Source organism: Delphinapterus leucas, chromosome 2 (assembly GCF_059928025.1).
Source record: "Delphinapterus leucas isolate spDelLeu-1000000601 "Yukka" chromosome 2, BTC_Dleu_Yukka2, whole genome shotgun sequence".
Taxonomy (NCBI): Eukaryota; Metazoa; Chordata; class Mammalia; order Artiodactyla; family Monodontidae; genus Delphinapterus; species Delphinapterus leucas.
In genome coordinates this window covers 95,569,594-95,597,365 of record NC_143130.1, presented here as the reverse complement: position 1 = coordinate 95,597,365, position 27,772 = coordinate 95,569,594, and the positions used below count along the sequence as shown (strand labels likewise).

The following is a 27,772-nucleotide window of genomic DNA, read 5'->3' as shown; positions in this document are numbered from 1 at the left end:
ACTGTTGGTGGGAATGTAAATTGATACAGCCACTATGGAGAACAGTATGGAGGTTCCTTAAAAACTGAAAAATAGAATTACCATATGACCCAGCAATCCCACTACTGGGCATATCCCAGAGAAAACCATAATTCAAAAAGACACATGCAGGGACTTCCCTGGTGGTGCAGTGCTTAAGAATCCGCCTGCCAATGCAGGGGACATGGGTTCGCACCTTGGTCTGGGAAGATCCCACATGCCGTGGAGCAACTAAGCCCGTGCGCCACAACTACGGAGCCTGCGCTCTAGAGCCCGTGAGCCACAACTACTCAGCTCGCGTGCCACAACTATTGAAGCCCACCCGCGTATAGCCCAGGCTCTGCAACAAGAGAAGCCACCTCAGTGAGAAGCTCGCGCACCACATCGAAGAGTAGCCCCCACTTGCCTCAACTAGCGAAAGCCTGTGCACAGCAATGAAGACCAATGCAGCCAAAAATAAAGAAAAAAAAAAGACACATGCACCCCAATGTTCATTGCAGCACTATTTACAACAGCCAGGTCATGGAAGCTACCTAAATGCCCATCTACAGATGAATAGATAAAGATGTGGTACATGTATACAATGGAATATTACTCGCCCATAAAAAGGAACGAAATTGGGTCGTTTGTAGAGACATGGATGCATCTACAGACTGTGATACAGACTGAAGTAAGTCAGAAAGAGAAAGACAAATATCGTATATTAACGCATATATGTGGAACCTAGAAAATGGTACAAATGAACTGGTTTGCAGAGCAGAAACTGAGACACAGAAGTAGAGAAAAAACGTATGGACACCAAGGGGGGAAAGCGGCAGGGGGTGGGGGTGTGATGAATTGGGAGATTGGTATTGACATGTATACACTGATGTGTATAAAATGGATGACTAATAAGAACCTGCTGTATAAAAAAATAAATAAAATAAAATTTTAAAACAAACGAAAAACACTTCACTATTCACAAAAGGGCACAACTTGGTATTCTAAAAATTGGTAAATAAAAAGGAAAAAATTCAAGCCTTTATCCTACCCTTCTTGTAGTAACTATTATTTCAGGGGAAACAAACAGCTAATGAAATAAAGTTCTACTCTGTAGAATAATTCCAATTCAGAAATTTGGAAGGAATAAGAGAATTAGAAAAATCACCATTTTGCAACCGCTGTAGAAACAATGGATCAAGACAATGTACTCAGGACTTTCCTGGTGGCACAGTGATTAAGAATCCACCTGCCAAAGCAGGGGACACAGGTTCGATCCCTGGTCCGGGAAGATCCTACATGCCGCGGAGCAACTAAGCCCATGTGCCACAACTACTGAGCCTGAGCTCTAAAGCCTGCGAGCCGCAACCACTGAAGCCCGTGCACCTAGAGCCCGTGCTCCACAACGAGAGAAGCCACCGTAATGAGAAGCCCGCACACCGCAACGAAGAGTAGCCCCCAGTCTCCACAACTAGAGAAAGCCCGCACGCAGCAATGAAGACCCAACGCAGTTTATTTAAAAATAATTAAATTTATTTTTTAAAAAAGCCTCTGGGTCTAACTACAAGTTCACAGGAAATGTGGAGGATAGAGGAACGGCACTGCAAGGATGTGATCAATGAAATCCAGAATGTGGACTATTCTATCAAACTAAGAACTTCATTTCTCAACAAATAAATGGCAAGGCCAAAATTTAAAAGAAAAAAAAAGGGGAGGGGGAACTCTTACATATTAAGAGAGACTTAAGAGAGATGTCAACCAAATGCAATGTCCCTACCATGTGACGTGAAACTTGATTTCAACAACTCAGTGGTAAAAGGATATTTTTGAGATAGCAGGAGAAATTAAACACTGGCTGCTAGATTTTATATGGTACTGAGAAATAACTTATTTTCCTTAGGTGTTTTAGACTATAGTGTTTATGTTATTAATAAAGGAGTCCCCTAATGTAAATTATGGACTTTAGTTAATAATAATGTATCAATACTGGTTCACCAATTGTAACAAATGTACTACACTAATGCAAGATGTTATTAATAGAGAAAACTGTAGATGGGGTTTATTAATAGAGGAAACTGTAGAAACTGCTCATTTTTTCTGTAAACCTAAACCAGTACCAAAAAGTAAAGTCTATTAATTAAAAAAAGAAACACTGGAACATGGGCTTCCTCGCCAATGAGATTCTCCAATCCATTCTTAAAACTGGTCACCTGAAGAGTTTCCATAGTAATTTCACTTTCTCAATAATACAGATTTCCCCAAATTTTCCTAATGTTTAACATAAGCTACTTCTCATATCATTTTTTTTTTCTTGGTAGGGAATAAGTGACTAAGACTTTCTATATTCCAATAGATATAATTTAATGGATTCACAAAATCATCAACCATCAACAAAGCTCTTACAGGCAAAGTAATGTCTGTCAATTTTTGATATGTTTCCAAACACCCCTGCCCCAACCTCAACCCAACAGATTTCCTACTGGCCTGTAATTCATAACTCTGAAATAAAGACTATTTTCATTAAAAAATAAAAATGGAGACCTTATCTATTAGATAAAGACCCATAGTGAAGTTTACAGATGATATGATGCCTAGGATTTCTTTTGAAATACTTCAGCAAGCTGGGAAAAAATGTAGGATATAGATGCAACAAGCCTGGCCAAACACTGATACTTACCGAAGCTGAGTAACGGGTACATGAATGCTCATTATACAATTATATTTTTATGTATATTTAAGATTTTTCATAATAAAAATTTAGGGGAAAAAAACAAATTTAAGATTTGCCTGTCTCACTGCAGGATTCTAGACATGTATAAAATTTTGTTAAGATTGGAAAGGAAATCTATCTTTTTAAAAAGTATTGATGGGGTTTCCCTGGTGGCGCAGTGGTTGAAAGTCCGCCTGCCGATGCAGGGGACATGGGTTCGTGCCCCGGTTCGGGAAGACCCCACATGCCGCGGGGCGGCTGGGCCCGTGAGCCATGACCACTGAGCCTGCGCGTCCGGAGCCTGTGCTCCGAAATGGGAGAGGCCACAACAGTGAGAGGCCTGTGTACAGCAAAAAAAAAAAAAAAAAGTATTGATGGTAGGTACTGCAGAATTACTAGCGATCAGATTTGGAATCACAGGACAAAAGGGTTTTTTTCCCCTCTTGTACCAGCACTGCAAATAAAACTTATTTATTAGAATGAAAAAAAAAGAGTGGTGCGGTGAGATAGAGTTCAAGAGACCATAAAAATGGAGAAGTAAAGATTGGTAGAATGTCCCTATAAAATATTTATTAAGATGGGAGAGAAGAGAGAAAAAAGAATCTAACAGAGTAGGGAGGCAATAACGCTTTGCACAGTGTCAAAGCAAATAAATTGAAAACAAAGATTTGAAGATAGTATAGTCATAAACTGAGCGAAGAAACACAAATAAATGGTTATATAGAGATGTAGCTCTGAACAATGATATTGATAAAAGGAAAAGCTTAATAAGTTTTACAGTTCTATTTAATAAGGAAACTTCAGAGAATAACAGTATAGAAGTACTACCTAAGAGGCCTATAGACAAGTGGTCTAGTTGAGCAGTGACTAAAACATTCAGACTCATTTGTAAAACCCAAGTATAATTCAGGAGTTTAGCTTGATTCAATAGAGAATTGTAGGATATACATCCAGAATATTTCAGAGAGCTTTGAAAAGAGAGTTATCTCTTATAGTAGTGTGGGGAAGGTCATTCAGAAGGAAAGAAGAAAAAAAAAAAAAAAAAGGAGGAAAGATGAGGTAAAATGCTAAGGCCTTCGCACTTTAGGGCCAATTAGAAAGGAACATACTACTATGAGAGTTATGCACGAGCCGAGGGAATCTAGGATTGTTAAGTACAGGAAAGACTGGGAGAAAACTCAGAACTGAAGGAATCCAGGAAAAGACATTATGAGAATTTTAAATAGGGGGATTGATTTTTAAAAGAAACAAAACTTAGGGTTCAGGCTAAATTCATCATAAAAAGACAAAGAAACAGGGCTTCCCTGGTGGCGCAGTGGTTGAGAGTCCGCCTGCTGATGCAGGGGACACGGGTTCATGTCCCGGTCCGGGAAGATCCCACATGCCGCGGAGCAGCTGGGCCCGTGAGCCATGGCTGCTGAGCCTGTGCGTCCGGAGCCTGTGCTCCGCAACGGGAGAGGCCACAACAGTGAGAGGCCCGCGTACCGCAAAAAAACAAAAAAAACAAAAAAAACAAAGAAACAAATCCTATACCAGTTATCAAAAACTGAACATCAACTTTAAACATCAACTTTAAACCAACCAATCCTATAAAGGGCTAGCCTCTGGTCCTTTTCCTTTCACATTTAGTCTTTTTATTGGGGTCACTGAGTAAGAAAATCATTATGCCAACAGGCAGGCAGCAGCAAGCAGCTCAGCCCCATAAAAATGTTCTCAAAGTGTACAGATTCCAAAGCACCTTCAACAAAAAGAAATTGTGAGGCATAAGTATGCAGAAGGCACAGTCAGAAAGCCAAGAAAAGAAAGTCAAGGGCTGTCCATTGAAATACAGACCAAAAGATTAAAAATCTACTTATTTTGGAAAGTGAAGAGTCCTGAGGCATAGGATGTCACGTGGTAATAAGCAAGAAAGAAGAACATTTTAGGTAATAGTACGAAAGATAAAATAAGAAGGAAAGGACAGACTCAACATCCAAGGATCTCTAATTCACCCATTAAAAGGTACTAAACTGTTCTTCAAGCTTTATCACATACAATGCTAAGTAAACCATGGCCAAAATAGGCAGGAGAACTTACTGAAAGGGCTACAAAGCTGTATCCTGCCTCATCTGGAAGCATCTCCTCAGGACCAAGTAGGAGAAAGACAGGTGAAGCAGCACCGTCCAAGCCAAGCTGATGTTGACATACCCTTTATGGACTTAGCTGAAAGTAAAACAGATCTCTTGGGATCCGTGCAAACCACGAAGAGGTAGCTCCAGCTGCACCTGTTTGTGGCCCCTATGTCACTGAGCTGGAAACAGCTCGAAAGAAATAGGGAAAAAGCAGAAAAGGTGAGAAAAAGAGAACACCATCCTTTCCTCTATCCTTTCTTCTCCAGTCATCCATTTTTTCTAGTAGTGACAATGGGTGCTGATCTATCCACTGTCTTCCTGATTTTCCATGTTTTAGGAAAGCTAAGTTTAAGCTAAAAGTAACTATTAAACAGAGCTATAATTTTATTAGCATCATGCTCTAATGAAATGAGCCAACTAGTAGAGAAACTCGGACAATGAGAAAGCTTAAGGAAGAGCAATGATTAAAAGAATGGATGTTGCCAGAATACATAATACACATTTCATTAACAGAAATTTATTTACTAGAATTCCAGACATCATCACATCAGTGATTCACAAAGACAGCACATTCACCCTAGAGACTGCACAGCCGTGAATTTGAGAGTCCTAAGCTACATAGCACTTTTTTTTTTAGTAAAAGGCGAAAGATTTATTCAATCTGAAGAGAAACCAGAGTATACACAGCATTTTGTCCTTGCTATTTCTACCAACTAAAGTTATTTCTACCAATTATAGCAACTTCCTTTGCTCTCTATGTTAGTACTAAATTCCTTTAGATGCTAATGAATGTCCCATAGCAATATCAAACCTTCTAGAGCTTAACAAGATCATTTAATGTGCTAATCACCCCTATTTAATTTTGATTCAGATAAAACAGTTAAATATTAAATATCAGTAATACCAGATTATGTCATAAACTGAAAATACAAAGATGAATCAAACTAGCCATGTATTCAGGGTTTTAATCACTTGATTGATGTCGGAAAAATAGTTATTTATGCTTGTGGTAAAACAATAGGGATCCAAGTCATAAAATGGACCTCAAAAATGATGACAGGGCCAGAAAGAGTTATTCGATTAAACTGAAGCTAATGAAATCAACATATAACAAATACTATTATTTTTAATCCATCCTTCAGTGTGATTTGAAGGCAGCTTCCTTAATGGGATTAAAGCATGTTTAACATCCAAAAACATAAGTAGAAACAACTCAGAGGTATTCATGTTTGGCTATTTTTTTTAAAAAGGCAAGTTTTACCATAACAGACATTATGAAAACACTTTCTAAAGCAGAATGTTTCAGGTTTTTCACTCTCTCTCATCCTTGCTCACCATGAAAAGGAATTCCCAAAGTCCAATTACTCTAAGCAATCAGTATTTCTACAACTACTAGTGATAAAATTTCCATAAGAAAAACGTTCAGCATGTTTAAACCAAGCTGACACCAGAATATTCAATTGATAGTTAGAGAATGTAACTGAGGTTCACAAAGGTAACAATAAATTATAAACTGTTTGGTATATCATACAAGAAGCTTACCTTGTAGTTTTTTCAATACAGCAACTTCCATTTTCAGAACTTGTTTTGGTTGTTGAGCTGATTCCACCTTCAGTGCAACATTTTCCCTGGTAAGCATGTCCAAGGCATCGTAAATTTCTCCAAAGCCCCCACCCCCAATCTTCCTCAACTGCATGGGAAATAAAATAAGAATACACACACACAAAATTACTAGAAGATTCTAATTAGAAACTAATTCATCTCTTATATTTAGAAAATAATATATAATTTGCCTATCCCTATTTTATGATAAAAGATCTCAACATTGTTAACTAGGCATATGCCAAGAACAAATACCTAGAAATAACATCAAAATCTTTTCTCACAGTTTTTTGTTTGTTTGTTTGTTTGTTTTGTGGTACACGGGCCTCTCACTGTTGTGGCCTCTCCCGCTGCGGAGCACAGGCTCCGGACGCGCAGGCTCAGCTGCCATGGCTCACAGGCCTAGCCGCTCTGTGGCATGTGGGATCTTCCCGGACCGGGACATGAATCCGTGTCCCCTGCATTGGCAGGCGGACTCTCAACCACTGCGCCACCAGGGAAGCCCTTCTCACAGTTTTGTCCACAAAAAGTACTCATTTTATTTCAGCCACAATTTTAAAATCTGGCCTACAGCCAGCATCAGAAGTATCATAAAAGACACAATATCTGAAAGCTTCACTTCCCACAAATACCCCTCAACAACCCTATTTTTTCTAATTCTAAGGCAATCATTTGAAGACTTTTTAAATCCATAAAATCTTTCTGCCAGCTGAAATCTTATCTGGAACCTGATTGAGATATATATGTGGGGAGGTTGGAGAAGGGACAGGGGCAGCCAGAGCCCAGCCCTCTCAGCACCATTTACCCTCCTTTCTGAGGCACTGAACAGGCTCCACAGAACAGCTCCTGTTCTAAACTATTCCAGTGTTCACTATATATCCATATGTTCAAATAATAGTAAACTCTAATCAAATTAAATATTTTCATCAGGGAATTCCCTGGCAGTCCAGTGGTTGGGGGCTCGTGCTTTCATTGCCGTGGCCTGGGGTTCAATCCCTGGTTGGGGAACTAAGACCCTGCAAGCCACGTGGGACAGATAGATAGATAGATAGATAAATAAATAAATAAATACTTTCATCAAACACTTAATATTCTCCCTAATAAAATGTGTTAGCTTAACTGGGGAATATCGGGATCTTTGAGTATTAAAAGCAAGTTCTATGTTAATTAACTACACTCCAATATAAAATAAAAAGTTTAAAAAAATAATAAAATAGGGCTTCCCTGGTGGCGTAGTGGTTGAGAGTCCGCCTGCCGATGCAGGGGACACGGGTTCGTGCCCCGGTCCGGGAGGATCCCACATGCCACGGAGCAGCTGGGCCCGTGAGCCATGGCCACTGAGCCTGCACGTCCGGAGCCTGTGCTCCGCAGCGGGAGAGGCCACAACAGTGAGAGGCCCGCGTACCGCAAAAGAAAAAACTAATAATAATAATAAAATAAAATAAAAGCAAGTTCTGAAGAGCTAGTGACACTGGAACTGTAGAGCTGTGAGAAACTGGGGTGGGAGGGGGGAGGTGATATACTTCAACCTAGATACAGTATGACATTAGCCTTCTTCCATTTCCTGAAACTCAGTCTTCTCCTTAGCACGTTATCAAGCAGCCAGGATGTGATATAATGCAGGAAGTCATCACTGGAGGCACAGGGTCCTAAATCTTAACCACCCCAGAGGCCTCACCTCAAGTCCTACTTCTTTCCCCACACGGTCTGTACTGATTTCTGCATCTAGGTTGATTCCTTTATCTCTTCCAAATTTCTACAGGAATTATGTGCTTAATCATTTAATTAATCATTTTACTATAAATACCTCAGGTATGACCTGTAGTAATACACTATACAGTGTTTCAACTCATACTGTTTAACTGTCCATTGTCAATGCCCTATCCCCCTACAATGAAACTAATCTTCTTCAAAGAGAGGGCCACTCCTTCTATTTTTTACTTCCCCCATAGCATCTGGCAAAGTGGTAAGTATATAATTATTGCTAAATAACTATTTACTGCTTTGTATACATGAGCCATAATCCTTCCTTATTCTGGTTTGGTGATGGGAAGAGATACCACGAGAAACTCTGATATGAGTTTGGGACTAAAAAAAGTTCCAGAACTTAATTTCAGTTAAATAAATTCTCTTTTTTGGCCCCTGACTGGGGCCCAATCATAATAATCTTATGATTATTTATATTTTGTCCATTAAACAAAGACTGTGTAACTCTAAAAAGTCATAAACAGTACCAAAGAGACATCTTTCTAATTATGGACTCTGATGCGAGTTGGCTTCATGTTTTTACCTCACAAAGAACCTTACCAAACAACAGACCAAAAATTCTAACCTGAAATAAATGATTTTGCTCCTTGGTCTATTCATATAAAATCATTTGAACAATAATAGAGCATGAATTTTTTTTTTATTGAGCTTAACAAAACCCTAAGACATCACCAATGTTTATACGGCAAAGAGACAGAGGTAATTTAGTACGATGGTGATATGCAGACTAGGGAAAGAATAGAGGTAAGACTGTGGCAGACTGTATTTCCTAAAGATGGCCACAAAATAGTGCCCATCCTTTTTGCTCTTATGTGACCCCGCCACTCCCCCATCAAGAGGCACAGTCCATTTCCCCACCCTCTTAAACCTGGGTGGATCTTGTGACTACTTTAACCAACCGAACACTCTCAAGAGCCAGCCACCATGTAAAAAGTGTGTCCATCCTGAGAAGCCATAGCCCGGTAGAGAGGTCCTAGAAAATGGGCCACCAGTTTGGGGGTAAGGGAACTAAGGACCCCAGGCACCAAAGAAGCCATCTGGAAGTGGACCTTCCAATCCCCAAACCTGCTAGTGCCACATGGCTATGAGACAAACCACCCAGGCAGAGCAAAATAAATGACTGTTTTAAGCCTCTAAGTTTTGATGCAGTTGTTATATAACAGTAGATAACCAAAACACCATCCTTAACAATGAGCCTGTGATTTTTTACTAAAAATGCCACTATGACTCTCAAATTTGGGGGACATGCTCCATACATTTATTAGCTCTCATTACCAGGACAAAGCAACTATGCCAGACGTAGCTTCATTTGTCACCTTTTGATATGTCTACTGAAGAAAGCCAACCTTTACCACAGCACTTAACACAAAGCTCCCACCAAAGAAACACTCATGCCTGACTTACATTAAAGATTACCAATTGCTGGAATCTCCCTGCACCAGTCCATGATGATGAAAAGGTTCTTTTCTTATATTTCCTCAAGTAAAATTTCAAAGCCTACTGATTTGCCTAATCAGTAAAACACTGTACCATAGAAACAAAATTTTTATTTCTAAAGGAAGAATCTTCTTTTTCCAATCTGTTGATAGACTAAGGAAACTATTAAATAGCTTTGCTAAACCTGCTAATGGAACAAAACTTTGGTTACCAAAGACTGGATAGCCATAAAATATATTTAAATATATCCAAAACAAAAATAGCTTCTTTCATAGGAGGGAAGATGGCAGATTCCAAGTCTAGGGCAAGGAAGCCATCAAAAGACTATTAGGATCATGTTAAAAGCACTCAGGAGACAACCTGAAGAATGTCCCCTCAGTCAAATGAGACAATTTGCACATCAGTAAGAATGATAACTAGAATCAATAAGAATGATAACTAATGTGGACTGAAACACATTAAATATGCTTAAATCCATGAATTCTTAATTATATTTTTAAAAATTTCATTGGTCACTTTTATTTATTTATTTATTTTTTATTTTTTTGCGGTACGCCGGCCTCTCACTGTTGTGGCTTCTCCCATTGCGGAGCACAGACTGGATGCGCAGGCTCAGCAGCCATGACTCACGGGCCGAGCCGCTCCGCGGCATGTGGATCTTCCCGGACCGGGGCACGAACCCGTGTCCCCTGCATCGGCAGGTGGACTCTCAACCACTGCACCACCAGGGAAGCCCTCATTGGTCACTTTTAGAAGATACTAGGGAACCAATTCATTATTTTGAAAACTGGTGAATTAAGAAAAGAATCAAGCATTTATCCTGTATTCCTATTCAAACTGTATCTCAGGGTAGTCAGATAGTTAATGATAGGAAATTTCTCTTCATAGATGTACTTCAACTAATAAATGAAGGAATGATAGACTATCACCAGTCTGCAATCCCTAATGAATTAACAGACCTAGACAATGATGATCAATAGTGCTAACATCACAAAAAATGATGGGCAATAAGACATTATATGCCTCCCATCCAAAGTTCACAATACTCTTTATGAAAAAAGAAATGCCCCTACTTCAATAAACAAACCTGAAGTCAGATCCATCAAGCCTCTCTAAATAACTAACTGTTTACATAAAATACATGGGACAGAGAAACATGTTAACACCACATGGAAGCAATAGAAAAAATCCAAACTGGAAAATTCTACAGGCAAATAACCTAGTTTCGTTAATAAATAAACTGTAAGGAAAAAAAGAGAGATGAAGAGGAACCTAGAAATTAAACGAAACTTAAGTGATGTAAACCAACTGCAATATCCAGACTTTACTTGGATTTGGTTGATTCAACTGTTAAAAATAATTTACAAAACAATTAGGAAAATGTGAAAGTTGGAAGGATACCTAATGATATTAAGAAATTATTGCTTTTCTAGAAGTGATAATGATATTATGATTATATTTTAAGAAGAAGTCTATCTTTTAGAGATATATACTGAAGTGCATAAAGAGAAATGCTAAGGTAAAATATTTGCTTCAAAATGTTTTGGGAGAGAAGTTAAAGAGATGAAACAAGATTGACCATCAGTCTATAACTGTTTAAGCTGGGGCATGAGTACCTGGAGGTTCTTTATAACAGTCTCACTATTTTAATGTATACTTACAATTTTCCTTAATAAAATATTAAAAAATAAAAAAGGGCAGTTCACTGTACTGTATTTTTTTTTCAACTGTTCTTTCCCCAAGTATACTTTTATTTACCTTACTCAATAGTAGCTATCAGAGGACTTCCCTGGTGGTGCAGTGGTTAAGAATCCACCTGCCAGTGCAGGGGACACGGGTTTGACCCTTGGTCCGGGAAGATCCCACAAGCTGTGGAGCAACTAAGCCCATGCACCACAACTACTGAGCCGGCACTCTAGAGCCTGCGAGCCACGTCTACTGAGCCCGTGTGCCACAACTACTGAAGCCCGCGTACCTAGAGCCCATGCTCTGCAACAAGACAAGCCACCGCAATGAGAAGCCCGTGCAGCGCAACGAAGAGTAGCTCCCACTCGCCGCAACTAGAGAAAGCCCTTCTGCGGCAACAAAGACCCAACACAGCCAAAAATAAATAAATGAATAAATAAATTAAAAAAAAAATAGTAGCTATCAGAGTTTAGGAAAATTTACTCCTATAAGCAGCAAGAATAAGAATTAGGGCATAAACAGAACCTAATCATAGGAAAAGAACCAAAAATAACTGCTTTAGGCATATAAGCAATATATGTATTATTTCCTAATGAAATGGTTTTATCAAGATACCAAAAGTTACCCCCTCATATGTAGGCAGCCCCTCCCCCCACCCACCCCTCTCTTTCCCTGATGTATACTCACTACTTTCCATCTTTCTTTGACCAGGATTCCAACACTGAGGATATCTGGCTGCTCTCCTCCTCCACTCATTGCAATTCACTGATGTGATAGAATGGCTACACAGGCATCCAGCTCCCAAGGGTGGTTTCCATTTAACCTGAAACAAAAGAAACACAGCAGCATATCAGGACTAACTAATTAACACAAACATTCCAGCACCAAGTAACACTACTAATCCTATACATTAATTAGGTTGCTTTGCTGGAAAGAGGGGAAAAACCCCACAAACTCAGTTCTAAAATCTGTTTAGTACATGTAAAAAAAAGTACTTAGCTTTCCATTACAGATGTCCAGTGAAATAGCCACACATTAAAGAAGCATTATATTATAACACAAATATAATTTACAATAACTGAGATTGCTAGACCTCAGGACAAGCATGGTGTCAATGGCAGTTGACCCAGACTACTATCCTTAGTCCAACACACTGCTAAGAAAAAAAAAATCGTACCTAATTTACAACAGCTTACAGTTTAATAGGTTGCAACTTAGAGCTTAACATCACCAGAGCTAATATAATTTTAATGTTACAAAATGCATTTAAAGTGCATAGGAAATAAACATAAGCCACAGAAAAGGTCTGTTGATCAAACCCAATACAATGATATTGTAAGAAAAAAGGATAACAACATGAACAACATACCTGTAGAAAATGAAGATACTGCAGAAAAATATGGCCTAAAGGAGATAATGCTGTAACCTAATTACAGAACAAACTAAAGGAAAGTAAGAAAAAGAAGCTTTAAAAGAACATAAATCATAATTAGAAAACCTTATAAATGAGAGAGCTAGGCAACAGAGAGACATAAAAAGAAATCTGAGCAAATTCAGAAAAGGAACAGAAATTAAAGGAAAAGAAATGAAGATTCAAGTAGAAGAGACATGAGCGAAAACAACATAAAATTAAGGGAGAAAAAATAAAGGGAAAAATGAAAAAAAATTAAGAAGAAATTTAGAAATTAAAAGTGATAAAAGACAAAGTAAATATAAAATACATATTATAAAAGGCCGCCAATAAAAACCCCAAAGCTATGAGATGGAACAAATATTAGCCACTATAATTCAAGAAAATAATTTCTGGAAATTAAAAAAGGACTAAACCTGCAGGTTGAAATGGTATACTACATATCTGGGAAAACAACTCAGAAGAAGGTTAATGCCAAAACACAGTCTAGTAAAGCTACTGAATTTTAAAGGGAAAAAAATTTCACTGGACGTATGTGCAGAAAGTCCAAATTATACATAAGGGGAAAAAAATCAGACTGGGAACAGACATTGGCACAAACAGCTTACTGAATATTTAAGTATCCAGGGAAATGTGAGCCAAGCGTGTTCTATCAAGCCAAAGTAACCTTCAAGGCTAAAGGAAACAGTTATGAACACACAGAACTCAAAGAATATTGTTCCCAAGAAATGCCCCTAGGAATCAACTACGTAACAAGTATCAGACAATCAAATTATGATAGAAAATTTGGCATGAGGATCGGCCTGAAAACGCTTAAAAGCAATGATAACTCAGTAGCCATGAGAATCCCTGCCTCCAGATTGTGAAGTCTAAACATCATATGCCACTAAAAGAAATAAGAGCTCCCTGAAGAAATGGCTTATTCCTGGTCTGGCACAGGAAATTATGCACAATGAACTTGGGGCATCTTGTCAAATCAGGAAGCAAAAATGTTAACAGTACTACTACTAACAAGCCAAAAGGAATACAGAGACAAGTGAAAGAATTCTCATTTGCCAAAGATGAAACAATTTGAGCAGATACAAGAATGGTGACTGCAGTGATTGAAAAACATCAAAAACATAAACGGACTTCCCTCGTGGTGCAGTGGTTAAGAATCCACCTGCCAATGAAGGGGACACGGGTTCAAGCCCTGGCCCGGGAAGATCCCACATGCCATGGAGCAACTAAGCCCATGCGCCACAACTACTGGGCCTGCGCTCTAGAGCCCACAAGCCACAACTACTGAGCCCACGTGCCACAACTACTGAGCCCACGTGCCACAACTACTGAAGCCTGTGCACCTAGAGCCTGTGCTCCGCAACAAGAGAGTCCACTGCACTGAGAAGCCCACGCACTGCAATGAAGAGTAGCCCCCGCTCGCCACAACTAGAGAAAGCCCACGCACAGCAATGAAGACCCAACGCAGCCAAAAATAAATAAATAAAAATAAATTTATAAAAAATAAATTAATTAAAAAAATAAACACTCATGAGTTCATAATGACACTCAAAAAAGAAAAAAGAATTTTTGAGGTTGCTAAGGCACAACTCATTATTCTGAAAATTGTCAAATAAATAGAAAGAATCAAGCATTTATCCTGCCTTTCTGATATGAACAGTATTTCGGGGAAACCAAAGAGATGATGAAGGCAACTTCTTCCTTAGAGAATAGTCACAGCTAGTAAGTGCAGAAGAAATTATAGACTTAGAAAATCACCATTTTCCAATCCCTGGTTAAATAATGAATCTAGGCAATGACCATCAATAGCTGCTAAAACCATAAGGTAAAAAGTGGATGGAGAACTTTAAGATGGAAGGATCAAGTTGAACTCAATGATCAACGTTAACATCACTAAAAGGTAGAACAATGAAACATGAAGTGCTTCCTGACAGATGCAACAAATTTTCTCAGTACCACCTATGAAGTCTCTTGCCTTAAAACAAACAAAACACCTCTAAATCTAATCAAGCTTCTAGATTTAATTATATGTTTACAAAAATAAGAGGGATCGAGGTACATGTTAAATGACAACATGAAGATACAATGAGCTAAATCCATGATTATGGAGATCCTAAAGAACAAAATGACCCATATAAATGACAAAATGACCCAAGACAAATGGCATGTAAAATAAAAAAGCTTTACACTGCACATTATAAGAAACAAGATATGTATCAACCTAAGGCAGCAACTAGCAATCAGATAAAATTAAGCAAGTACTGGGTAAGGAATAATTGGTAATTTTGTAGGGTGTAATAATAGTAGTGTAGTTATTTTATAAAGTCTTTCTCTGTAAGAGATACATAAACTACTAATGTACAAAGTGATAAAAGGTCTTAGATTTGCCTTAAAGCACGCTAAGGGGAAAAAGAGTTATTGTTTTGGGGGTAGAAGATCAAATGTAAGAATGACAGAATTTTTATAATTTTTGTATGATGGGTATATGTAAATCCATTATAATGTTTCTGGGCATAACCGCAATATTCTACATTAAAAGTAAAAAACAAGAGATGCATAGATTAAAAAGATCTAGAGTTTGTTTTAACAAATGGGGCTGGGACAAGTAAATATCCACATGCAAAAGAACGAATTTGTACCCCTACCTAACATCATACACAAAAATTAACTCAAAATGGATCAAAGACCTAAATGTAAAAGCTAAAACTATAAAAGTCTTAAAAGAAATCACAGTCATAAATCTTCACTGACCTTGGATTAAGCAATGATTTCTTATGTACGACACCTAAAGCACAGCAAACCAAAGAAAATGATAAATTGGACTCTGTCAAAATTTTTTAAATTTTATATGCTAAAAGACAACCTATGAAATTGGGAAAAATAATTGCAAACTATATATCTGATACGTGGTTAATACCCAGAATAGATAAAGAATAATTCAACAAAATAAAAATCAAATAATTCAATTAAAAAATGGGCAAACGGCCTGAATAAACAGTCCTCCAAAGAAGATATACAAATAGCCAAAAAGCACATGAAAAAAATGCTCAAAATCTAGAGAACGACAAATCAAAACCATATGAAAAATCACCTCATACCCACTAGGATGGCTACTATTAAAAGAAGAAAATAATAAGTGCTGACAAGGATGTGGAGAAACTGGAACTCTTGTACACTGTGCATGGGGATATAAAATGATGCAGTCACTATGAAAAACAGTATGGCAGTTGCTAAAAAAATTAAACAATCAATTCCCATATGATTCAGCAATTCCACTTCTGGGTATATACCCTCAAAAACTGAAAGCAAGAACTCAGACAAATATATTTATACACTCAAACCCACAGCAGCGTTCTTCACAATAGCCAAAACGTGGAAGCAGCCCACACGTCCATCTGCAGTTGAACGGATAAAGAAAATGTGGAATATACACACAATGGAATATTATTCAGCCTTTAAAAAGGAAATCCCGTCATGTGCTACAACATGAATGAACCTGGCTGAGTGATAAAGCCAGTCACAAAATGACAAATACTCTTTATGATTCTATTTATATGAGCTATCCAGAGCAGTCAAAATCATGGAAACAGAAAGAAGAATGGTGGTTACTAGAGGCAGGAGGGGGGAGGGAGAAGGGGGCATTGTTTTTCAATTGGTATAGAATTTTAGTTTTGCAAGATGAAAAAGTTCTAGAAATCTGTTTTGAAACAATGTGAATATACTTAACACTACTGACTGTATACTTAAAAATGATTAAGATGGTAAATTTTATGTTATGTGTTCTTTATCAGAGTAAAAAAAAAAAAAAGTATGGGCCCCATGGAGGAGAATATGGTAATATTCAGCATAATAAAATAATTTATATTTAAACTCTAATCCAGCAATTCCACTTCAAGGAACCTATTCCAAAGGTACAATGGCAAAAACATGTGAAATGACTTCTTCACAAGCCTTTTCACTATAACATTACTTATAATTACAAAAGGCTAGGGAAAAAAACTAACAGTCACTCAATAGGGGATTGGTTGAACGTAAAATGATTCACTTATGTAACGGAGTACTAGTCCAGGAATTAGAGATATATTGACACAGAGTGATTTTCAGGATATATTGTTAAGTGAAAAAAAATAAGATGCAGTGACGTGTTTAAAGTATACTACTTTTCTGTAAAAGGAAGGTAAATGTTAAGTATATTAACATATTTGCTTTTATTATTTTTAAAAAAGGAAAAGCCAAAAAGTGATGAAACGATAGCAGAGATCAATAAATTTTTTTCAGTAAAGGGCCAAATAATAAATATTTCAGTCTTTATAAGCTATATAATCTCTGTTATGGCTACTCAGCTCTGCCATTTTAAAATAAAAGAAGACAAAGACAATACATAAACAAAAGAGTATGTGTTCCAACAAAAATTTACTTACAAAAAGAGATGGGTGGCCAAATTTGGCCTGCAGACTATTGCTTGCCAACCTTTGCCCAAAAGAAAGGAGAAAACAGGATGGAGGGGATAAGGATAAAAGTCAGACTTCTAAGAATATATCTTGTGATATAGTTTTCATTTTGGAACAAAAATCATTGTTTTACATACAAGAAAAAAAACTCCTAGGGCTTCCCTGGTGGCGCAGTGGTTGAGAGTCCGCCTGTCGATGCAGGGGATGCAGGTTCGTGCCCCAGTCTGGGAAGATTCCACATGCCGCGGAGCGGCTAGGCCCGTGAGCCATGGCCGCTGAGCCTGCGCATCCGGAGCCTGTGGTCCGCAACGGGAGAAGCCACAACAGTGAGAGGCCTGCGTACCGCAAAAAAAAAAAAAAACAAACAACAACAACAAAAAACTCCTATACTCCAAATTCAGGAAAGGACCATAGCAACGAAGTAATCATCAGAACTAGCTTCAAACTCATCCCAGTCTATCAATGACAGCTTCATATTAGCGACCACACTTCAGAAAGTCAACCAGTCAGTAACAGCCACAGTCCATAGCCACATCTGTTTATCAAAAATTCAACCACTTCCTAAACACTCCCACTTCACCAATCCCTGAACTCTACTTCACAACTCTCCCCGAACGGAGACCAATAAATTTAGCGTTTTGTTGACACTGAGTGGTGACCTCTTCCTTCAAGACAATTAAAAGACAAAATAAATTTTAAAAAAGATACTAAAAATGAAAGGAGTACAATCTCTAAAAATCTAAAACAAACTGAAACCAAGAACCCACTGCATACCAAGTATGTGACATTATCACACAGAAAATAATTCAAGTGGCTTTAAAATACAGTATTTTGATTGTATACCCCTAGTGGGATATAGCTTAAGGAATAAAAGAACAACAAAGAAATCTTAAAACTCCATTTAGTAGTTTTGTCATTAGAAATAATATCAATTCTGTTATTTAAAAACTATTATAGGTATACTGCAAGACACAGCAAATAAGTGATTATATTAAATCACTAAGAGTCAACATTTTCAGTATAAAGAGATACAAATATAAAAGTCAAAGAGGTCAAGTAAAAATCCTGAAATCTGACATTGAAGAAAACATGAAAAAAATATGATCTTTATTTAAACACGTATTTCACAAGTCTAACCATCGATAAGTCCTAGAAGCAATGCAGCCCAATAGATTAAGCATCTCTAGCATCCAAACTGAAAGTTCCAAATACCATTTCCCTCAAAAAAAGAACAAAAGCTCCTTGGAAAAATGGCTATTTCTAAAACTGGGGTAGGAAATATAAAAGATGAGCCTAGAATCTTGCTGTGCTTGAAAGCAGGGAATATACCAAAGACTTGGGACAGATCCAGGATTTATGGGGCCTGGAATTTATATTACGTGAGGCCCCTATCTTAAAAATCTTACTTTTGCAAATTTTACGTATGACCAATTACTAAAACTTTGCTCCCAAAGCTTTGAAAGAAGCCAATGGAAATAAAGAACCCTGAAGCTTAAGCTTCATTATCCTCATGGTGAATCCAACTTTGTTCAAGATAATGGAGTCAAGTCAAAAGGACACAGGAGCTAAGTGGAACGGGCTCACAATGGTTTGAAGTGAGAAAATTGACATCTAAAGAATAATGAGGGAGTTCCCAGGTGGTCTAGTGGTTAGGATTCGGCACTTTCACTGCCGTGGCCCAGGTTCAATCCCTGGTCGGGGAACTGAGATCTGGTAAGCCATGAGTCATGGCCAAAATTAAAAATAAATAAATAAGGAAATTAAAATAAAAGGATAATGACTGCAATAACTGAAACACATGAAATATATAATAACCCATAAATTCATAATGATATTCAAAAACAATTCAGTAGACACTAAAACAATTGCTAGTGTACTAATTCATTATTCTGAATATAAATAAAAGGAAAATAAGTCAAGTATTTACCCTGCCTTTCCTGTAGTATTAACTGTATTTCAAAGAAACCAAATAGTTGATAGTTACAGAATTAAAAATTCACCATTCTGCAACACCTAATGAAATAATGTAGGCAGTGGTTATGAATGGCTGCCAAAACTCTTAGGTGAAAGGTTGGTTGATTCAGAACTTAATAATGAATGAATGAAACCGGTAATACTTACACTTACAGATTACATTTAGCATCACTAAAAGATATGACATTGAACAGCATACCACTAACTTTGAGAACTGAACTAAGGCTTAGACTCACTGTCCAGGTGCCAGACTTACCACCACTGGTATACATCTGGGACAGATCTGAGTATTATTTCAAAGGCTTTAAAAACCGAACTAATATTAAAAACAAAATACCTGGAAGGCTAGTTAGAATGTGCAACCTCAACACAACTAGGTGGTCAAATTTTTAAAATATCAACATTCTCTGCAGAATTTAAATAAGACTCAAGTCTCATAATTTTTTAAATAACAAAGACACAATCCAAAACTACCAAATATACAAAGAACCAGGAAAATCTCAACTTACATGTGAAAGGACAAATCAGCAGATGTAAATGCCAAGATGACAGAGATCTGGGACTTATCAAAGACATTAAAGCAGCTACTATAAAAATGCTCCAAGAAGTGAAGGAATAAATAGAAAGATATATAAAGTCCTAGAAATGAACAGAAAGATAAAGTCTCAGTAAAGATATAGAAGACATAAATAACAATTTTAGAAGGGAAAAATACAATAACAGAAAATTTTAAATGTTACTAGAGTCAACAGAAGAATGGAAGTGTCAGAAGAGTCAGTAAACTTGAAGATAAATATATAGAAATTAAAAAAACAGAAAATAATTTTATAAATGAACACAGACCCCAGGGACCAGCAGGACAATATCAAAAATTCTAACATTCAACTCATCACAGTCATGTCAAGAGAGGAAAAAGTGTAGGGCAGGAAAAATATTTTTAAAATAATGGCTAAAATGTCTCAAGTTTTGCAAAAGACAAAAAACAATTGATTGAAGAACCTTAATTAACAGGACATGCACAAAAAAAATCCATTCACAAACACATCATAACCAAACTGTTGAAAATTAAACACAAAGAAAAACTCTTAAAAACAGCCAGAGAAAAATGATACATTACTTACTGGGGACAATAATTCAATTGACTGTGACTTTCTCATTATAAACCATGGAGGTCAGCAAGAAACAGAAAAACATTTTTAAAGTACTGAAAGTAAAGCACTATCCACCAGAATTCTGTACCCAGAGAAAACATCCTTCAGGGATAAGGACAATCTCAGAGAAAAGAAAATTATGTATTGTAAGCAGAGCTGCTGTATGGTAAATTACCAATGAAATTTCTTCTGAGAAAAAGGAAATTATAACAGAGGGAAACTTGGAATAACAGGAATGAATGAAGAACAACAGAAATCTAGGTAAACATAATAGACTAACCTCCTCTTGACTTTTTCAAAATATGCTTGCAAGTTAAGAGCAAAAATTATAACACTATCTGAAAGGATTTCCAATGTATATAGATATAACTCATAACACAACTACAAAAAAAAGGTAGAATGGTAAAGAGACCTATATGATGGTTATTAGGCTTTTGCATTCTACTTGAAGTGGTGATATAATAATTCTAGTAGACTGCGAAAAATTAAGTAGGTATATTGTAAACACTAGAGCAACCATTCAAAAAAAACTATACAGGGACTTCCCTGGTGGTCCACTGATTAAGACTCCACACTCCCAATGCAGGGGGCCCAGGTTCAATCCCTCGTCAGGGAACTAGATCTCACATGCCCCAACTAAAGATCCCGCTTGCCACAACGAAGAACCAGCATGCCACAATGAAGATCCTACAGCTGCAACTAAGACCGAACACAGCCAAATAAATAAATAAATAAATAATTCTTTTAAAAACTATACAGAAAAGATATAATAAAAAGCAAAAAACAGGAAATAAAGTGGAATACCAAAACATGTTAAGATAATCCAAAAGAAGCTAAGAAAGGAGAAACAGGAGAACAAAAACAGAGAGCATAAACATAAAACAAATAATAAAATGGTTGGCCTAAATCCAAATATATCTGTAATCACTTTAAATGTAAATGGCCTAAACACACCACTGAAAAGAAAGAGATCATGAAGATGAGTTATGCTTTCTATAAGAAACTCACTTCAAAAATAATGGGATACGTAGGTTAAAAGCAAAGGTATGCTCACTTCTGCTCCAGTTCTCTTTACCCTCCTAAACAGTTCAATCCTTACACATGAGCACGCATCACCAAAATGTTGGTGACATTTTTGTAGCCTGGCAGAATAGATTAATTTACAGCTATTTCACTTCAAAGCATACTGAATGTGACTTCATATTAAGGCAGCATTAGGTACAACATGGTAATACATCATTAACTTTATTTTTTTAATATTTTTAAAACATTTTTACTGGAGTATAATTGTTTTACAATGGTTAGTTTCTGCTTTATAACAAAGTGAATCAGCTATACATATACATATATCCCCATATCTCCTCCTCCTTACATCTCCCTCCCACCCTCCCTATCCCACCCCTCTAGGTGGTTACAAAGCACCAAGCTTATCTCCCTGTGCTATGCAGCTGCTTCCCACTACCTATCTATTTTACATTTGGTAGTGTATATATGTCCATGCCACTCTCTCACTTCGCCCCAGCTTACCCTTCCAACTCCCTGTGTCCTCAAGTCCATTCGCTACATCTGTGTCTTTATTCCTTTCCTGCCCCTAGGTTCTTCAGAACCCCTTTTTTTTTTTTTTTTTTTTTTTTAGGTACCATATATATGTGTTAGCATGCGGTATTTGTTTTTCTCTTTCTGACTTACTTCACTCTGTATGACAGACACTAGGTTCATCCACCTCACTACAAATAACTCAATTTTGTTTCTTTTTATACATCATTAACTTTAAACTCTTATTAAAAAGTAATTTACCAGTTTCCAGAATTTCCAGTACAGGACCTCCTGAACAGAGAGCCGTTGTTCAAATATAATTCAGTGTGAGTGACAAAGTAGAATTTAGAAGTAAGGATGTCTATTTCATATTCAACTGTTTATTAAATCTTTAAATTCTTGCCTGTCAGTCTACATTGCTTTTTATTATTATTATACTTCAGTTTCTTTGAGAACTTCTGAGTTTCATGTGTTTTGCTTTTATTATATAAATATCATTATAAATAAACTTATTCATGAATTTAAAAAGCAAAGGAATAGGAAAAGATATACCACATAAAGCTGGAGTACCTATACAAATCTTCCTTGATTTCTGATGGATGGGGTTACACCTCATTATTAAGTTGAAAATATCTAAGCTGAAAATGCGTTTAAAACACCTGATGTACCACTGGAACCAAGATGGCGGAGTAGAAGGACGTGCTCTCACTCCCTCTTGTGAGAACACCAGAATCACAACTAGCTGCTGGACAATCATCAACAGGAAGACACTGGAACTCAACAAAAAGATACCCCACATCCAAAGACAAAGGTGAAGCCACAATGAGATGGCAGGAGGGGCACAATCACACCAAAATCAAATCCCATAACTGCTGGGTGAGTGACTCACAGACTGGAAAACACTTATACCACAGAAGTCCACCCACTGGAGTGAAGGTTCTGAGCCCCACGTCAGGCTTCCCAACCTGGGTGTCTGGCAATGGGAGAAGGAATTCCTAGAGAATCAGACTTTGAAGGATAGTGGGATTTGATTGCAGGACTTCGACAGGACTAGGGGAAACAGAGACTCCACTCTTGGAGGGTACCCACAAAGTAGTGTGTGCACTGGGACCCAGGGGAAGGAGCAGTGACCCCATAGGAGACCGAACCAGACCTACCTGCTAGTGTTGGGGGGTCTCCTGCAGAGGCGGGGGGTGGTTGTGGCTCACCATGGGGACAAGAACACTGGCAGCAAAGTTCTAGTAAGTACTCCTTGGCGTGAGCCCTACCAGAGTCTGCCATTAGCCCCACCAAAGAGCCCAGGTAGGCTCCAGTGTTGGGTTGCCTCAGGGCAAACAACCAAGAGGGAGGGAGCCCAGCCCCACCCAACAACAGTCAAGCAGATTAAAGTTTTACTAAGCTCTGCCCACCAGAGCAACACCCAGCTCTACCAACCACCAGTCCCTCCCATCAGGAAACCTGCACAAGCCTCTCAGATAGCCTCATCCACCAGAGGGCAGACAGAAGAAACAAGAAGAACTATAATCCTGCAGCCTGTGGAACAAAAACCACATTCACAGAAAGATACACAAGATGAAAAGGCAGAGGGCTATGTACCAGATGAAGGAACAAGATAAAACCCCAGAAAAACAATAAAATGAAGTGGAGATAGGCAACCTTCCAGAAAAAGAATTCAGAATAATGATAGTGAAGAGGATCCAAGACCTTGGAAAAAGAATGGAGACAAAGATCGAGAAGATGCAAGAAATGTTTAACAAAGACCTGGAAAAAATAAAGAACAAACAAACAGAGATGAACAATACAATAACTGAAATGAAAACTACACTAGAAGAAATCAATAGCAGAATAACTGAGGCAGAAGAACGGATAAGTGACCTGGAAGACAGAATGGTGGAATTCACTGCTGCGGAACAGACTAAACAAAAATGAATGAAAAGAAATGAAGACAGCTGAAGAGACCTCTGGGACAACATTAAACGCAACAACATTCGCATTATAGGGGTCCCAGAAGGAGAAGAAGGAGAGAAAGAACCAGAGAAAATATTTGAAGAGATTATAGTCGAAAACTTCCCTAACATAGGAAAGGAAATAGCCACCCAAGACCAGAAAGCACAGCAAGTCCCATACAGGATAAACCCAAGGAGAAACACACCGAGACACATAGTAATCAAATTGGCAAAAATTAAAGACAAAGAAAAATTATTGAAAGCAGCAAGGGAAAAACTACAAATAATATACAAGGGAACTCCCATAAGGTTAACAGCTGATTTCTCAGCAGAAACTGTACAAGCCAGAAGGGAGTGGCATGATATATTTAAAGTGATGAAAGAGAAGAACCTACAACCAAGATTACTCTACCTGACTCAAAAAAGATGTTAAAAAAAAAGAAAAAGATTACTTTACCCGGCAAGGATCTCATTCAGATTCAATGGAGAAATCAAGAGCTTTACAGACAAGCAAAAGCTAAGAGAATTAAGACCCACCAAACCAGCTCTACAACAAATGCTAAAGGAACTTCTCTAAGTGGGAAACACAAGAGAAGAAAACGACCTACAAAAACAAACCCAAAACAATTAAGAAAATGTTCACAGGAACATACATATCAATAATTACCTTACATGTGAATGGATTAAATGCTCCAACCAATAGACACAGGCTTGCTGAATGGATACAAAAACAAGACCCATATATATGCTGTCTACAAGAGACCCACTTCAGACCTAGGGACACATACAGACTGAAAGTGAGGGGATGGAAAAAGATATTCCATGCAAATGGAAATCAAAAGAAAGCTGGAGGAGCAATACTCATATCAGATAAAATAGACTTCAAAATAAAGAATGTTACAAGAGACAACGAAGGACACTACATAATGATCAAGGGATCAATCCAAGAAGATATAACAATTATAAATATATATGCACCCAACATAGGAGCACTTGAATACATAAGGCAACTGCTAACAGCTCTAAAAGAGGAAATCAACAGTAACACAATAATAGCGGGGGACTTTTAACACCTCACTTACACAAGGGGACAGACCATCCAAAATGAAAATAAATAAGGAAACAGAAGCTTTAAATGACACAACAGACCAGATAGATTTAATTGATATTTATAGGACATTCCATCCAAAAACAGCAGATTACACTTTCTTCTCAAGTGCGCACGGAACATTCTCCAGGATAGATCACATCTTGGGGCACAAAACAAGCCTCAGTAAATTTAAGAAAATTAAAATCATATCAAGCATCTTTTCTGACCACAACGCTATGAGATTAGAAATGAATTACAGGGGAAACAAACGTAAAAAACACAAACGCATGGAGGCTAAACACTACATTACTAAATAACCAAGAGATCATTGAATAAAATCAAAGAGGAAATCAAAAAATACCTAGAGACAAATGACAACAGACACCGCAGAAACACAAAGCATCCTAAGAGACTACTACAAGCAACTCTATGCCAATAAAATGGACAACCTGGAAGAAATGGACAAATTCTTAGAAAGGTATAATCTTCCAAGACTGAACCAGGAAGAAATAGAAAATATGAACAGACCAATCACAAGTAATTAAATTGAAACTGTGATTAAAAATCTTCCAACAAACAAAAGTCCAGGGCCCTGGTGGCGCAGTGGTTGAGAGTCCGCCTGCCAATGCAGGGGACACGGGTTCGTGCCTCGGTCTGGGAAGATCCCACATGCCACGGAGCGGCTGGGCCCGTGGGCCATGGCCGCTGAGCCTGCGCGTCCGGAGCCTGTGCTCCGCAACGGCAGAGGCCACAGAAGTGAGAGGCCCGCGTACCACAAAAAAAAAAAAAATCAATTCATAAAATTCATCAGATTAACAGTCTAAAAAAGAAAACTACATGATCTATCATTTGATGCAGGAGAAGCACTTGACAAAATTCAACAGTCATTCATGATATAAACTCTCAACAAACTAAGAGTAGAAGGGCATTTTCTCAACCTGATAAAGGGCATATAAAAAACAAAAAAAGCTGCTCAAACTGATCAACAGATTTAACAACATTCTAAATGAAATTCAAGCAAAAGGCATTAAATAGACAAGCTGATTCTAAAATTTATGTGAAAAGGCAAAGGAACCAAAATACCTAAAACAGTTTTGAAAAATAGTAATAAAGTTGGAGGAATCACACTACATGATTTCAAGACTTACTACTATATAGTGACAGTAATCAAGCCCTTGTGCTATTGGCAAAGGCCTATTAGTCATACTACAGGTAAATGAAATAGAGTCCATAAATAGATCCACACAAATATGGCCAATTAAATTTTTAGCTTTTTAAAAATGTAAATATAATCCACATACCATCATTTTAAAGTATACAATTCAGTGGTTTGTAGTATATTCACAAGGCTGTGTATTCACCACCACTATCCAATTCCAGAACTTTTTCACCATCCAAAAAAGAAACCCCATACTTACTAGCTGTCAATCTCTATTCCCTCCTTTCCCTGGTCCCTGGCAACCACTAGTCTATTTTCTGTCTCTATAGCTTTGCCTATTCTAGGCCAAGTGATATCTGACAAAGACGCAAAGGCCATTCAACACAGAAGAGACAATTTCCAACAAAGTGCTGGAACAACTGTACATCTGTATGTAAAAAAATGAACCTCAATCTAAACCTCAAACCTTATATACAAAACAACTCACAATGCATCACAGATCTAAATGTAGAATACAAAACATTTAGAAATAAACTGGTAAGCAAATCTTTGTGCAAAGGATTTTGGGCATGATACTTAAAGCACATTTTATAAAAGAAAAAAAAACTGATAAACTGAACTTTACCAAAATTGAAAACTTTTACTCTGTGAAAGACACTTACGAAAATGAAAAGACAAGCTACATACTGGAAGAAAATGTTTGCAAATCATAATATCCAACCAAGGGCTTGTATCAAAATATATAGAGAACACTTAAAATTCTACTGTAGAAAACAAATGACCCAATTTAAAACTGGGCAAAAGACAGACACTTCACCAAAGAGGTTATACTGATTGCAAATAAATACATGAAAAGATGTTTGACATCACTTGCTGGTCTCCAAAAAAGTTACATACTGTATGATTATATTTATATGACATTCTCAAAAGGATAAAACTAGAGTGACAGAGAATAGATGAGTGGTTGTGAAGAGTTAGACGTGGGATGAAGGTATGATTATAAAGGGATAGTATGAAGGAGTTTTGGGGGACTGTAGAGCTATTATGAATACTTATGAATACTATTATGAACTATTACGATTATTATTATGATTATAGTGAAGGTTACATGAATCTACACACATGCTAGAACTCATAGAACTGTAGAACCCAAAAAAGTCATTTACCATGTTAATTTTTTTAATAAATAAAATTAATTTATAAAAAGAAAATCCACAATTATCTGAGAAGATGGTAAAATATTCCTCCCTTTTCCAATAGTGTATCTGAATAAGGCCATATTCTCTTCATATGCTTCAACCAAAGCAATATATTGCAACAAACTGAACACAGAAGTATGAGAATCCGGCTGTCTTCTATGGGGCCAGACGTTAAAGAGACTTGAAAAAATGTAAAACAATGCCACTCATTTCACCGCCTGTTTTTCTGTTTTGGAAAATAGTATTATTTATTTATTTATGGCTGCATTGGGTCTTCGTTGCTGCGCGCAGGCCTTCTCTAGCTGTGGTGAGCAGGGGCCACTCTTCGTTGCAGTGTGCGGGCTTCTCATTGCGGTGGCTTCTCTTGTGGAACACGGGCTCTAGGTGCACAGGCTTCAGTAGTTGTGGCACATGGGCTCAGTAGTTGTGGCTCGTGGGCTCAGCACAGGCTCAGTAGTTGTAAAGCGCACGGGCTTAGCTGCATGTGGGATCTTCCCGGACCAGGGCTCAAACCCATGCCCCCTGCACTGGCAGGTGGATTCTTA

General features: G+C 37.6%; 1 protein-coding gene across 3 annotated transcripts in view; it reads right to left on the bottom strand.

Moving 5' to 3' along the window:
• Positions 1 to 27,772, bottom strand: part of TTBK2 (tau tubulin kinase 2) — a 145,662-nt gene that overhangs the window by 99,295 nt on the left and 18,595 nt on the right. For all 3 annotated transcript variants that reach the window (XM_089907330.1, XM_022587320.2, XM_089907329.1), the window contains exons 2-3: positions 11,998 to 12,133; positions 6,361 to 6,508 (exon numbers count right to left, since the gene is read on the bottom strand). In XM_089907330.1, coding sequence (XP_089763456.1) covers positions 6,361 to 6,508; positions 11,998 to 12,066 — 217 coding nt within the window. In that variant the 5' untranslated portion in view covers positions 12,067 to 12,133. The remainder of the gene's footprint in view (positions 1 to 6,360; positions 6,509 to 11,997; positions 12,134 to 27,772) is intronic.